General features: G+C 36.8%; 2 protein-coding genes across 14 annotated transcripts in view; one reads left to right on the top strand and one right to left on the bottom strand.

Moving 5' to 3' along the window:
* FAM227B (family with sequence similarity 227 member B) overlaps positions 1 to 3980 on the bottom strand; it is a 216494-nt gene extending 212514 nt beyond the window's left edge. Inside the window, exon 1 of the mRNA XM_042252494.2 lies at positions 3713 to 3980. The gene's annotated coding sequence lies outside the window, so the exon portion shown is untranslated. The remainder of the gene's footprint in view (positions 1 to 3712) is intronic.
* Positions 3981 to 4054: 74 nt separating this feature from the next.
* DTWD1 (DTW domain containing 1) overlaps positions 4055 to 14801 on the top strand; it is a 41201-nt gene continuing 30454 nt past the window's right edge. For 6 of the 13 annotated variants that reach the window (XM_012181600.4, XM_060418033.1, XM_060418039.1 and 3 more), the window contains exons 1-3: positions 4055 to 4111; positions 8950 to 9268; positions 13576 to 13719. In XM_012181600.4, coding sequence (XP_012036990.2) covers positions 9005 to 9268; positions 13576 to 13719 — 408 coding nt within the window. In that variant the 5' untranslated portion in view covers positions 4055 to 4111; positions 8950 to 9004. Of the gene's footprint in view, positions 4112 to 7201; positions 7340 to 8376; positions 8468 to 8949; positions 9269 to 13575; positions 13720 to 14801 lie in introns of all 13 variants that reach the window. The other 7 variants (XM_042252491.2, XM_060418040.1, XM_060418041.1 and 4 more) reach the window with 4 other exon arrangements.

Here is a 14801-nt window from a genome sequence, read left to right as displayed (position 1 = left end):
TAATTATTTCCAGAAAATGACTTTCAAACTAGAAATTCAAATATAAATACAGACAGCCCATCAATTAAATACATATCATGCTTCAGATTTTTAAGTCAGTTTAAAAAAAAATCACCATTTTTCTCTATTATTAGTTTCACATAGCTGCTCTAACAAATTACTGCAAACTTAACTGCTTAAATCAATACAGGTTTACTTATCTCCCATATCTGGAGGTCAGAGGCCTGAAATGGGTCTGCAGAGCTATACTCCTTCTGGAGGTTCTAGGGGAGAATCTGTTTCCTTGCCTTTGCAGCTTCTAGGAGCCCCCTACACTGCTTCGCTCCTTAGCTCCTTCTTTCAACCTCAAAGCCAGTAGTATAGCATCTTCTCCCCTTTCTGACCTCTTATAATCCATTTTATAGGGACACTTATGATTATGTTGAACCCACGTAGATAATCCTGTAATTTCCTCATTGCAGGATCCTTAACTTAATCACATGTACAAAGTTCCTTCTGCCACACAGGAAAACATATCAATAGGACCTGCATTGAGAGTGGTTATGATGCTGTCTACAATACTCTCATTTACCTTTTCTCAGGAAACTATTAGAAAATATGTTTCAGAAAAACAAAGGACTATGCAAAGAAAAAAGAACAAGGGATCTAACACAGGAGAGCAGTAGTCAATGAGTAAAAGCAATCAATACTGAATGAATTAGAGGTTGAAATGTTCTAGAAAGAACATCTGGAAGGAAAACAAAATCAGCTAGATTAATCAATATGTTTGATTGTAACTTTGGCAGAGTTTCTGAGGATAGATTATTAGTAAGTAGACAGAACATGGCAATTATTAAGGCAAAGAAATAAAAGGGTGTATTAAAAGTTAATGTGATCATATGTGCTTCAGGGTCAAATAATATTTAAAAATGTTACTTTAAACAAAAACTGTGAGACTACTATATTGAGAGATGAGAGGATAACAAGAGTGTGGGGGAGAGAAGGAATGTTCACACTTGGGAGTGGTGTTATAAAAGAGCTTATGATTGACTTCTAAAGCAGAAAGTTAACAGATAATGTTGGAGAGTGAAAAAAAAATCAAGAAACTGTAGTATATTTTGACATATGAAATAAATAAGAGAACAATTGAAAATACTTGAAAAAATTTTTCTTTTAAGAAAAGTATGGATGTTACTTAAAAAACTAAAAATAGAACTAGTATATAATCTAGCAATTCCACTGTTGGGCATACACTCAAAGAAAGCCATAATTCAAAAAGACACGTGCACTCCAATGTCCACTGCAGCACTATTTACAATAGCCAGGACATGAAAGCAACCTAAATTTCCATCAACAGGGCAATGTATAAAGAAGATATGGTACATATACACAATGGAATATTACTCAGCCACAAAAAGGAATAAAATTGGGTCATTTGTAGAAATGCGGAGGCACCTAGAGAGTGTCATACAGAGTGAAGTAAGTTGGGATGAGGAAAATATTACATATTAATGAATACATGTGGAATCTAGAAAAATGGTAATGGTGATTCTATTTGCAAAGAAGAAATACAGACATAGATGTAGAGAACAAACATATAGACACCAAAGAGGAAAGGGGTTGGGGGAAATTGGGAGACTGGTATACATACTGTATGTATGTATGTACTGATGCATACAGTATTGATATTATGCATAAAATAGATAACTAATGAAAAATGAAATCTAGCAGAGGGGCTGGGGACTACAGGGTTTTTGGCTAAAAACTTAGAATGTGGCAAACTGTTATTGCTCACCAATATCTGTGTGTTTCTCTACATTTCTCAGGCTCCTCTGCAGTTAAAGAAGGGACCTTGGATTAAACTGGCCGATGAAATGTGGGCAAAGTGATATATGCCTTTTTTAGGGCTGACCTCTACAACTTCTTACATGATTCACTGTGCTTTTTCTCTTGTCAGGTAAGCTGTGAATCCCAAGTCACAGGGAACAGCAGAACCACTAAAAATAAAAAGAAACTCACATTCTTGAGTTTAACACTTTATCTGACTAGTAACATCCACAATGGATTTCTTGTGAGAAATAAAAATCTATTGTATTAAATCACTGAAATTTGGGGTTTTTGGTGACAGCAGTAAAGTCAGTGTTGGTTTTTTAAAAAACAGCCACAAATTCCTTGATGGTATTTTGAAAAGCAACATCTATGTCCCCTCTCCTAAAATTTGGACATGGCTTCAAACTCACTTACAATCAAAAGAATGTGAGAGAAATAATGCTGTTTCTTCTGGGGACTAGGTTAGAAAAACAACATGTAGTTTCTGCCTTGTTCACCACAACACTTGGTTTTAGAGCACTAGGCCTAAGCAGTCCGGTTGCTTTGCTGCCATACCGTGGGGGGAAGCCCAGGCCACATGAAGAGGCGACACATTGGACCTCTGCTAGCATTCACAGTCTTCATAGCTGAATTATCAGAAAAAATTTGTCCCTCTATGCTCCACTAAACACAAGACTCATTAACATAATAAAATGATTATTTTAAGACAGCATATTTTGGAGTGATTTATCACATAGTAATAGTAACCCAGTACTCACTCTGATAAAGAAATAGAATCATTTGCTTTTTAATCTGTGCACTTGAATTAAATTAGTTTAAAATGATAAATTACTTATTGGCTTGAAGACTTTGCTATTGATTCTCCTCTTTCCCTTTCTTAAAGCAATGGCTTTCAAACATTTTAAAAAAGAAACACAATGAGAAATACATTTTATAAACATGACCTAGTGTACGTATACATGCATACATATATAATTTAAAACTCCACAAAGTAATACTTAACCTTACCAAGTGCCATGCACCGCTTTTCCAAACTAGACAATTTCATTTTTTAAAAAGTGTAGTTGTCACCAGATTTCCTTGATTACAAATGGGACCTCCACCAATGGGACCCACACCATTCCTTTGAATAACACTGTACTAAACCATGATCATTCTTCAGAGCTTTATTCAAATCCAGCCAATAGCCCTTCACTGACCACTCAATTCTGAGTTCTTTTGAAATTCCTATAATTTATTAGCCATATTGTATTTTCTGTACTATGCATGCTTAACTTGATACTTAAGGTCCAACATTTTTGGCACCAGGGACCAGTTTGGTGGAAAATAATTTTCCCAAGAACGGGGGGGTGGGGGTGGGTTCAGGATGATTCAAGTGCATTATACTTATTGCGTGCTTTATTTCTATTATTACATTAGCTCCAATTCAGATTATTAGGCCTTAGATCCTGGAGACCGAGGACCCCTGCCTAGAGCAACATCTGTCTTTTAACTCTCAATTGCTAAATTCACAGTATTCAATAAATACATTGCTCAAGATCTGGCCCATGTGTTTTAAAATCTCACAACTGTCAACATGCATTCCTTCCCTACAGATTTTCTTTGGGGTGGGGCAAGGAAAAATGGTTTAATAATCTATCCGCATACTACGCTTAATTTCAGATTGGAAAAGTGCACAAAGTAGTCCCAACTCTGCGTGTGTAGTTTTAAAGTAGACCTCATTATCAGATATAATTTTTCTAACAGCTTTCATTACTATACAGCATACGAACTACTTCTCTGGACACATCCATTAAAAAAAAAAAAGTAATAGAACAAAGTTCTCACTAAAATATTTTAGGGATTGGCAAATGGGAAAGTGTTCTGTAGGAATAGCATTTTTCACAGCACACTGCAACTACACCTTGATAGTATATTTCGAGAACCGCGTCTTCCTTCCGCGGTCCCGGCCAGTCTCAGGAGGGAGCTCAGCGCAGCGCTGGCGGGATGTGAGGCCAGGCCTCACGGAGCAGGGTCCTGGTTCTCCATCAATTCTCTCCGGAAAAGGGTAACACCACGACCGACAACTGGAAAAGCGGGGTCCCCTCCCTCACGGCGGTTCTCCCCGCCCGTTACCTTTGCCCGCGGAACCCGCGCTGAGCACGGGCCTAGCAACGGCCTTAGCAACGCCCGGGCTCCTCCCTCTGGTGTCTCCCGGAAAGCGCTCCGCCGCGGCCAGGCGGGACCAGGGCCGGGCGCGCACCTCGGCCTCCCGCGGAGCGGAAGACGCGTGGAGCTGTGCAAGGACTCGCGGGCTGTGCAGGTCTGAGTCCCACTCTGATTCCTCGTGCGGGTCTCACCGCTTCTGTGGGGACCGGGGTCTGGCCGCAGCCCGGCAGCTGCGGGAGTGGACGCTCCTTGGCCGCGCCCCGGCGGAGGTCTTGCTGGGTGTCGCTTGTGAGTGGGGCCCTGGTCCCTGTGCGGCCGCTAGTATATTTAAGATCTTGTGGGCCCTTTGGGGAAAGGGCGTCCAAATTTTTCCTCAAAAAAAGTTTTTGTTTTTGTTTTTTTGGTACCCCTAACAATTATTTTCAGTGCAGTCTGGCCCAAGGAAAGTCTGTTCAGGCAAAGTTAGTCCACTAGGTATCCTATTCTTTATTTTTTAGTGTTTGGAGTGATTTACGGGACACTGGTTATCACTGAAGGAGGAAATTAGTACAGGCATAGTGTGCCATGCAGTGTATTTAAAATATTAAGGTTATAAATAGGTAATAAGCAAAGAGGCTGCCCTTAAGTCTGAATTATTTCTTGGAAATGTAGGACAAGTCAGGAGGTTTATTAACACTGCGAGGTGCCAATTCCATGAAGCTGGATGATAAAATCACTGCTTGATTCAGAACCACAATATTTAAAAATTGCTTCTCTCTAAACCCCAGTGTACCATGAAAAACTAAGGCAAGACAGTCTCTACCACAGGATGTGTGCTATGTGTGTGTGTGGGGGGAGTGGTGGTGAAGAGGGCACAGGCTGTTAACCTGTAGGAAAAAGGTGTTACCTTGAATTTTTAACAGTAGACCATTTGGACCTGTACATCTGACCAGGTTCTTAAAAATAGGAAAATAAAATTTAAGTGGGTTTTATTTGGTAGTTATGACCCAAAGTACAGGATAAGGAGTTTCTATAATGTTCCATTACTGTGTAGTGTGCTCAGTTGTGTCCCACTCTCTGTGACCCCATGGACTGTAGCCTGCCAGGTTCCTCTGTCCATGGGACTTTTCAGGCCAGAATACTGGAGTGGGTTGCTATTTTCTCCTCCAAGGGATCTTTCTGACCCAAGGATTGAACTCCTATCTCCTGCACAGGGATGGGGTGGGTGGGGGTGGGAGTTAACTTATTTGTAGCCAGGAGTCTTTTGCTTTGTTGTTTTGGAAAAACAAGAAAAAAATCTGCTAGGCTGCAGATTACAGGTAAAGATTGTCAGATACGTCAGTAGCAGTTGCATAGTGAATGCTTCTTTTTCATAATGGTTTTGATTTAGTTAACAAGTATTTGTTGAATTCCTCATTCTGGAATTGCAGAGTGAGGGATTCTACTCTTGGGGAGTTGACTACTACTAGGAAGGGTAGCTTAACTAAAAGGCAACTCCAAATTAAAATACATTTTTCCGTGTTAAATATCTGGAACTAGTAATAAGCAGATGAAAGCAAAGAGGTGAAGAGATTGCAATGGGCCATCTAGAATCCTAACTTTGAGACTAAAAATATAGGATTATGTGCAAGGTAGAATTGGTACAACTTGATTGAGTAATTAATTTGTGTGGTAAAGAGGGTAGAAAGAGAACAAAGTTAATTTGTTTTCAACCCAGGTTGCAAAATGACAGGTGCATATCTAGGTAAAAATATTTGTTAGTTCCTTAGGAACGAAGTCTTTTTATGTTCTCTCAGTAACCCCCACAACTCCACTTGTATTTCTCACACATATTTGATGTTAAGATGTATGCTTTGAAAGTTTTGAATCATTGTGTGTGCAATAAATGATTTGTACACATTAGACACAGGCTGTTGATTAGGTCAGGATGGATCCCTTGTTCATATGGTTTTAGAGACCTTTGGAGGGAGCGTCCCATGACTTAGAACTGCAGGCCTCTTCTGTAGCCACCTTATCTATATGTGAGAGTGTTTAGGTAAGGCAAGGCAGGGAGCCATAGACTTTTCCTTTGCACCGTCTCAAGATGTTTGTGTTGTTTGATTTTTGTAGAGAAAGGACTTCTTATATAAGGCTCTGCTAATTTGGGGCTTTCCTAATGGCTCAGCTGGTGAAAAACCTGCCTGCCAATGCAGGAGATGCAAGAGATGCCAGTTCGATCCTTGGATCAGGAAGATCTCCTAGAGAGAGTAATGGCAACCCACTAGAGTATTCTTGCTTGGGAAATCCTGTGGACAGAGGAGCCTGGCGGGCTACAGTCCATGGGGTTGCAAAAGAGTTGGACATGTCTGAATGACTAAACAACAAAAAAATTCATTTAGCTATATGGACGGACTGCCAAGTGGAATACATGGGGATTTTTCTGAGGCATCTCAGGAGGAGTGCGCTTTGAGGCTCCAGAAAAACTCACCAGTAGTTTTCCATTAAACATCAAGCAACTACATTGGCTTTCATGACACTGTTGAGAACTGCATCGGTTCAGTTCAGTTCAGTCGCTCAGTCGTGTCCGACTCTTTGCGACCCCATGAATTGCAGCACGCCAGGCCTCCCTGTCCATCACCAACTCCCGGAGTTCACCCAGACTCGTGTCTGTCGAGTCAGTGATGCCATCCAGCCATCTCATCCTCTGTCGTCCCCTTCTCCTCCTGCCCCCAATCCCTCCCAGCATCAGAGTCTTTTCCAGTGAGTCAACTCTTCCCATGAGGTGGCCAGAGTACTGGAGTTTCAGCTTTAGCATCATTCCCTCCAAAGAAATCCCAGGGCTGATCTCCTTCAGAATGGACTGGTTGGGTCTTCTTGCAGTGGGAACTGCATAGTCCCCACTAATGCTGGGCCCTGTAGTGGCACAGGCAAATCCCTGCATAGCTACTGGAATGAATACCCAGGGAAGTGGAGTCAAATTGAATTACACTATTCCAATTGCTTTTTTAGGATGAGCCCATGATCTGGATAACTCAAGACTATTGCAGCCTAAAAATGTTTTTAAGAACCTCAGGTAGAACAAAGCCAAACCAAGAGGATTTAGGGACCAATCAGTTTCCTAAGTTCAGTGATGAGACCTCCACTGGCTTGTGAGAATTGACCTGTTGGCCAGAGAAGGATGTGTGGCTCTGATTTCTGTGGACTAATAGGATCTCTTCCTAGATTTTTAAGCCTTCTCCTGTTCTTCAAATGACTTTTTGATCTTAGCCAAGATTTCTTTACCTAGATTTGTAGATGGAGTCTAGAATCTAACCTGCAAACCATCTGAAATTGTGTGCAGAATACTGCATCTTTAAGTGCATTTACTAGAGAGAAGGTCAAAGACTCTCATGCAGTCTTAAAAGGATCTGAACCTCAAGAAAAGGTAACAGCTTAATATCCTGCACTCTCCCAGTCATTGAGGGCATATTGACAAAGATAAAAGTCATTTTTAGGAAGGTGATTTGGAGTAGAGGTCACATAATGTTTTCCATTCGTGAGGCAAGAGGAAGGGATGGGCCAATCGTTTTTAAATATCACTTTGTCCTAGCAACCCAAAATGTAAACCCTTACCTAATCAGTACACATCAAAAATTTATTGTATTTTGGCTTTCCCCTTGGATAAATTTGGCAAGTTTATTTTACTTTTCCTTCAATGACCAACATCTTTTTTTCTTTGCCTTTCTTTATTTGGGTCCCAAGTTCCCTGGCATTTAGAGTCTCTAAAAAACTCCTGATGACTGATTAAATTAGTATCACTAACTTCTTGTTAGTAAATTATATTGTGTATTATGTTCCACTGGACTCTTTGTTCACTTTCGTTTTGGGAAACCACAAAAAGTTTCCTGTTTCTGTCACAGCATTTCTCCTCTCAGTGTTTGTACTTGAAGTGCCTGGAGTCTCATAGTTAAACACCACAATACCATAAGGCTTTAGGTTATGAGAATCATTTTACAGCTCTGGAATGCATATCAAATTAAGAGGGCCCCAGTCTCTTTTTCCCTCTAAGCATATTGTGCTTACAAAGTATTTGAATAACAGTTTTGGCAACCATCATCTTCCTTTGAACGAAATATTTAAGTGAGAAAGCCAGTTTACTATTTTATCTCTAGACCTGAAGACTGAATGGTGTATACTTTTGAAAGCAGTATGAATTCTTAGAATGGGTGAACACTGACATTACTCTGTAAAATTTTAATGTTTATAAGATTACAGTTTAATCTTTATGTATATGCCTTTATATTTTTATAGGCATATGTTTCACCTTTTGAGATATTTAAAAAGTTATAATTGGTAGTGCATACCTCTCATTTTAATGGATGTTTATATTTTTATGTGTGTTTTAATTTATATTGGAGAGAATTGCATCTTTTAGAACATAAACAACTAAATTTTACTGATTTCACCTTGTATTTTTTCAAGGTTCAGACTGAGAATTGACGTCATGTCAGAGTGTGATTTGATGTCATATAATAACAAGTGAAAGTCAGAGCTTGCAGCATTGAATACATTGGTGGGTGATACTAACATAAAAACATTACATTCCTAATATAGAACAAAAGTACTGTTTGTGGAGCAAAAATAATCACTGAGAAGTAGATTGTTTGTACCTAAACTTTATATTTGAAATAATTTTTCTGGGAGACAAACTTCCTATTTTTATGGAGGGACTAGCTTTAAAGGGTCTAGCCTGGAGAATCCCAGGGACAGGGGAGCCTGGTGGGCTGCCGTCTGTGGGGTCACACAGAGTCAGACACGACTGAAGCAACTTAGCAGCAGCAGCAGCAGCTTTAAAGGGTAATTTTTTTTTAGTTTATTGCTTTTTAATATTATATCTTAAAGCATGCTAATCTAGTGGTTTAAAAACTTATTAACATTTTTTAGTAAATACTAAAGTCAGCACACAGTTGTGAATTAAATGGAGTAGTTTTCTTTGTAGAAACGGTGAGTGAAATTTTATATGTTTTTTATTTTGCCCCCCACTTTTTTTTCTAGTGCATCTACAATATGTGTTTTAGAAATAAAAGTTAAACTTTGATTTGAATGAAAAATGTCTCTCAGTGCACCTGTATTTCTCAAAGAAAGGGAAGAAGATAATTCAAAATTTGTGGAAATACAGCAGTCACAAACTACATGCATAGCTGCAGAAGATCCTCTTCAAAACTTATGCTTAGCATCTCAAGAAGTTCTTAAAAAAGCTCAGCAAAATGGAAGATCAAAATGTCTCAAGTGTGGTGGTTCAAGAATGTTCTACTGCTATACATGTTACGTCCCAGTTGAAAATGTACCTGTTGAACAGATACCACATGTGAAGGTTGGTGAGAAATTTAATTGTTTGAAAGTAGGAGAATTGATTTTAAAAACACATGTGATATATCCCTACTCTAATATAACTGATAAGCTTGATAAATGGCATCATTATGAAAATTAATTAATAGAAAGTTTAATCCTGTAGCCCTGTAAACCTATTTTTTCCCCCTTGTTTCTAGAAAAAGAGACATACATTGCTGAAACACTTGCGTATGAGATGAATAATGTTTTTAATGAAATCAGTTACTTTTTAAAATAAATGATTATAATTCATTTACAGCATAGAAAAAATGTGGTATAAACTTGAAAACTACAAGAGATAAGTTTACAGGCTGCATGAAGGAGCTTCAAAAACCACCTCAGGGCTTTGGACTGCCCTTGAAAGGAAAACACATTCTGGAGGAACTAGGATTGATATTTGCTTAGGCAGAATCGTGTTTAGCCTCATTCTATATATGGAGATGGGGCACATGTCAGTGACCAAAACTAAACTAAACTGAAATTGAAAAGACTAAGGCCTGCTCATTGGGCTGTGTTACAGTGATTTAACGCCAGATTTAAACAAGTTGATTTGAATTGATTGCTTACCTTATACTTTTTGTGGCCTATCAAGACTATTTTTATATAGATAAAAGGTCTGTAGACCATCATGTCTCTGTAATCAAAGACTTAGTTATGTATATGTTAACTTGTCTAACAGTGACTCAAACTTTAAGTTAAATGGTTTATGAAATTTGACTACTGCCTGTTAGGACCTTAAAGAGACCAAATTCTATACATGGACTCATTAGAACTTGCCAATAAGAAAATAAGTCTAATGTGGTGATAAGGTTCATTTAAATTTCAGTTAAGAACAATACTTTGAAACACTCGTATTTTGTTACTTGAATTGCATTTTAGCCTACATGTTACCTTGGCAAGTCCATGGTCTGCTTAGGGGTCTAAAATGGAAAGTTTACTGGCCAAGAATAACTAAGTATAGAATGCAGTAAGCTTCATAGTTACCTCAGAAAAACTGAGAGCTTGAGCACAATAATTCTTCTAAAGTCCGCATTGTTGTTCAGTCACTAAGTCATGTTTGACTTTTTGCCACCCCAGGCTCCTCTGCCCTCTGCTATCTCCTGGACATGAATTTGCTCAAATTCATGTCCATTGAGTTGGTGATGCTATCTAACCTTCTTGTCCTCTGCCACCCTCTTCTCCTTTATCTCCCTTCTCCCATTATCCCCATCTCTCATATAAGAATGTTACATTTTGAAGTATAGTTTTGGAGGTATGAACAGAATCATTTCATCTTCTGCTTATATCATAGCCACATAAAGAAAATATCCCATTAAAAGTTTTATCTTAAGATACATTTTGTTCAAAATGATTGGCAATCGGAATAATAAAAGTTAATGATAGAGGGCTAATATTTTTGTAGAAATTTAATAATTGAGTATTGTTTTTTAAATCCATGACCTAATTTCCACTATTTTAATGAAATGGCTGAAACACTATACCAAGAATTTGATCAATTCTAAATGGCCTACTGGATGGTGCAAAATTTTCTGAAGTGTTTTGTTTTAATTACCATATATAAAATTTTGTGAGTTAGTACATATTAATTAAAAAATCTAAAAATTTTTCTAGTTTTGACTTTATTTTTACAAATGGCTCAGCATTTGCTTTTAGATAGCCTGCTTTGGAAGGGAAGATGACTACATAATGAGTAGGTACCTCCCAAGCTATAAATTTTACTCTAGGGATTAAATTCATTAATATATATCTTTTTAATGCAGAAGAAAAAATTTTTAATGTCATGACAAATTCATTAATTTTGTTAAAAGTCATGACAAATGTCTTATTTTCTTTTTTTAAGGTGAGAAAAGGTCATCAGATGAAAGCTTCATCTTTATTAAAGTACTAGAATTGAAAAGATTCTCTTTGGGAAGGTTGATAATCACATGGAAAAAGGCTAGAGTTTTCTGCTGATTGTATTTTGATAAATATGGGTAGGAAGTTTTGTGGTAAATCTCTCATAGGAAATGTAGTAGAGAACAGATTGATGGTCTTTAAATGTTTTGAAAACAAAACATCTCTACTTGAACTGAGTCTCGTCAGCTCTAGTAGTATTACTCTGTACCCTGTCATTGTTTGAGATATATCTTCTTTTAAAATGTGTGAATTAGAGCACAAACATACATATCTGTATTTCCTTGACTTGACCTGTGTCTAGGCTTTCAGAGTATAATTTTCAGGTTTACTCAGGGGAAACTAGATACCTGGACTGCCTCCCCAGAATACTTCTTGAGCACAGATATTACATAACTGTTTTACACTTGTGGATGTTAGTCCATGATATGCTAGTTTCATGATCTGTGAAATACATTAGTAACTTTCAGTCCTGCATTCTTGATTTAAATGATGTCCTTCAGAGATAGCCAACTGATCAGAAATGTTGGTCATTGCCTTTGAAATTTTCAGCTCTATTCATCAGCTGTATAAGAAAGTCGGTTTTATTAGTATTAGAATACTTTGTCATGATCTTCTTTCTTTCTTTTTTTTTTTTCTTCTTTCCTTCCTTCCCTGAACTAAGATAATGCTGAGCTGCTACTGAAAGACCCTGGGGAAGGGGAATATAGAGTAGCATCAGCTGGGATTGAGTTTCATGAGGAAAGTCTGATGTAGAGTTCAGCCAGAGGTAGACTGATGTAAAATCATTTGTGAACTGCCTACTTAAATGGTAAATTTTCTATCACTAGAAGTTGGTTTGATGTTTTGAAGCAGTTGCCTTCAAGTTATAAATGATAACTAGGCCTAAGTGAGAAGGTAGGAGACATCGGGTTTGAAACCCTGGATTGAAAACTAGGGATGTTTTCAATGTTATCTGGGATGTTTATGGCCCTTCTAGGATATATAGCTTCCTCTTGCCATAATTATTGAACAGTAAACTGTACAATTTGGGATCATCTAGTAGCATATAGAAACTGCCCCTTTAAAAAATAGTTCTGGAGTTAATGACACACACAACATGAATGAATCTCAGAATAATTATTCTAAGTGAAGGCAATCAAAAGAGAAGTGTTTATAATTTATAATTTCATTTATACAAAATTCTGGAAAATGCCAAATAACCTATAGTAATAGATCAGTAGTTGCCTAGGACTATGGGTGGGAGTTGATGAGGTAAGGGGAAGGAGGAAGACGCAAGAAGACTTTTGGGGATGATGGATATGTTCATTAGCTTCATTGTGGTGATGAAGTCAAAGGGGTAGCATATGTTAAAACTCATTTGATTGTACACTTCAAATATGTGCAGTTTATTGTTTCAATCCTATCTCTTTAATAAATCTGTTCCAAAAAAGTAAGATAGTTTTGTACTCCAGGGTAAAATAGCTGTTGCCCCAGAGTAAATACCTAGAATGTTGCCTTTTAGTATGGGCTGGGAGCTGGAACAGTACTTACCATAACAAATAAATCATTTGAACTCTACAGTGAAAAATCTGTCCTAGAGAGAGAATATCTTATATGATGGGAGAGATATGACTTGGCTTCTGTTTTCATAGTCATGGCTGAAGGCAGGATTCATACAAGCATTATACAGAAAACTAAACCAAACAAGTCAGCAAAATAATAGAAAAATCTAACTCAAGATATTTGCAAGAATATTATTTTTGCAAACAGATAGGACATAATTTATAGTAATTAAATAATGAAACTAAGGAAAATAGGCAAAATGATTTTGAAAAGTTATTTTTTATATAGAATATACGTCCTGGAACCATTCTGTTAACTCTTCTTCCAATTAATAATTAATTTCACATGCTGAGAATCATGATGTTAACATTAAAAGATAATACCTTTGACCTCAAAAGATGTTTTGAGGAACAAAATTTTAACTTGAATTTTAGATCTAAAACTTTTGCCTGAACTTGTATTTCTTTTTAATATATTATAAAATGAACAGACCTGAAAGTTTATAGGAATTATAAAAAATGTTCTTGACACAGATACTTGAATGCCAGGAATAGGACTCAGTCCAGTGTGACAAATGAGTATGACATTGGAACATTGCTATGAGTCTGTTAAATGGGTTGAAAATAGTTCTAGTACATGATTAACAGTATTGAGAAATAAACTTGTGTTTGCTTTATGACTCTTACTAGTCTTAGTATTCTGTTCTAAAAAAGTATGACTTTCAAACTATAGGTGTATTTATAGGAACTTAGTGTGAGCTTGCTATTTAAGCTTTAAAGACCATTTTTATTAACATAAAAATTAGAATTTTCTATTTGTTTTGTTCATTTTTCTTTTTTCTCTAAATTTTAGCTACCATTGAAGATTGACATCATTAAACATCCGAATGAAACAGATGGCAAAAGCACTGCTGTACATGCAAAACTCTTAGCACCTGAATTTGTAAATATTTATACATATCCATGTATTCCAGAATATGAAGAAAAGGACCATGAAGTAGGCAGCTTATTTTTTTTAACAGCTTTTCACATTGAATCTAAATATGAATTTTAAACTCCATTGCCTTTCTAAACTTACTTGAACATAATTTAACATTTAATGGTCTTGGGTTAACCTTCTGTAGCACTTAACAACATAGTTTACTTCATCAGTATCTTAAAAGATCAAATGATCCTAGATGTTAGGCTTTTTTGAGTCTCTCTTTCCACTTTTACTAGTTATTTCTTCCAGTTTTTACTCTTTGCTAGTATTGCTAGGCCAGCTTTTACTTTTCTCCTTTCTCCATTCTTGTTCATATACTACTACACATAAAAAGGCTAATTTGATACAAACTGAGAAACTAGATTACGAATGTTGAAATTTCTCCAGAAGAAAAAAAGAAAGACTAAGCTAGAAGGATTTTTAGGAATCCTTTCTAAATTAAAATCTTTAGTACATGGCTTTTGTGATATTTATTTTGGCTACTCAGAGGCCTTCCTTGCTCATTTCAGGATTCTTAATGGATTTTCACCTAGTTGAAATGGTCACATTGGTGACAACAGGTCCTTACAGCTGGTCTTGTTGAAAAGTGATGTTTCTATAGATCTCAAAAAACTAGGCCTTGAATACTTCTGAAAGAAACACATAAACTCTTTTAGGTCTCTTGGGAGAACATTTGTTGGTATGGTAAATCTAGAAACAAAATAAAAAATCAGTGCATTAGTTTGTTTAAGAAAGAACTATCAATATATTTGTAATTTTTGGTTGAATTTATATAGAAAGTTGTGTTTGTAAATAATATCTGAGTTTGGGATCTAGGAGTATATTTGTATTTCCTTCTTTGATCAGCTAGATATCATGTCAGTTACATAGAACATAGTGCTAGCTAATATAAAAAGACATGATGTGCTTATAATCTAAGATAACTAAGAAGCCCTGAACTTTGGCTAGTTGGGTATCGGGGAAAGGTACATGTGCATTGTAAGTGTCTGAAAAACGTTTATAACGTTGAAGTTTATAAATTTAAGATTTTAAATTTTCATATTTATTTTTCATATTAAAAATGATAATCTCCGCTCAAAAATCTTTGGAAATAGGGA

This window comes from Ovis aries, chromosome 7, assembly GCF_016772045.2.
Source record: "Ovis aries strain OAR_USU_Benz2616 breed Rambouillet chromosome 7, ARS-UI_Ramb_v3.0, whole genome shotgun sequence".
In the NCBI taxonomy this organism is placed as follows: Eukaryota; Metazoa; Chordata; class Mammalia; order Artiodactyla; family Bovidae; genus Ovis; species Ovis aries.
Note: the sequence above shows the minus strand (reverse complement) of the source record. Positions and strands in the feature narration are given on the sequence as shown.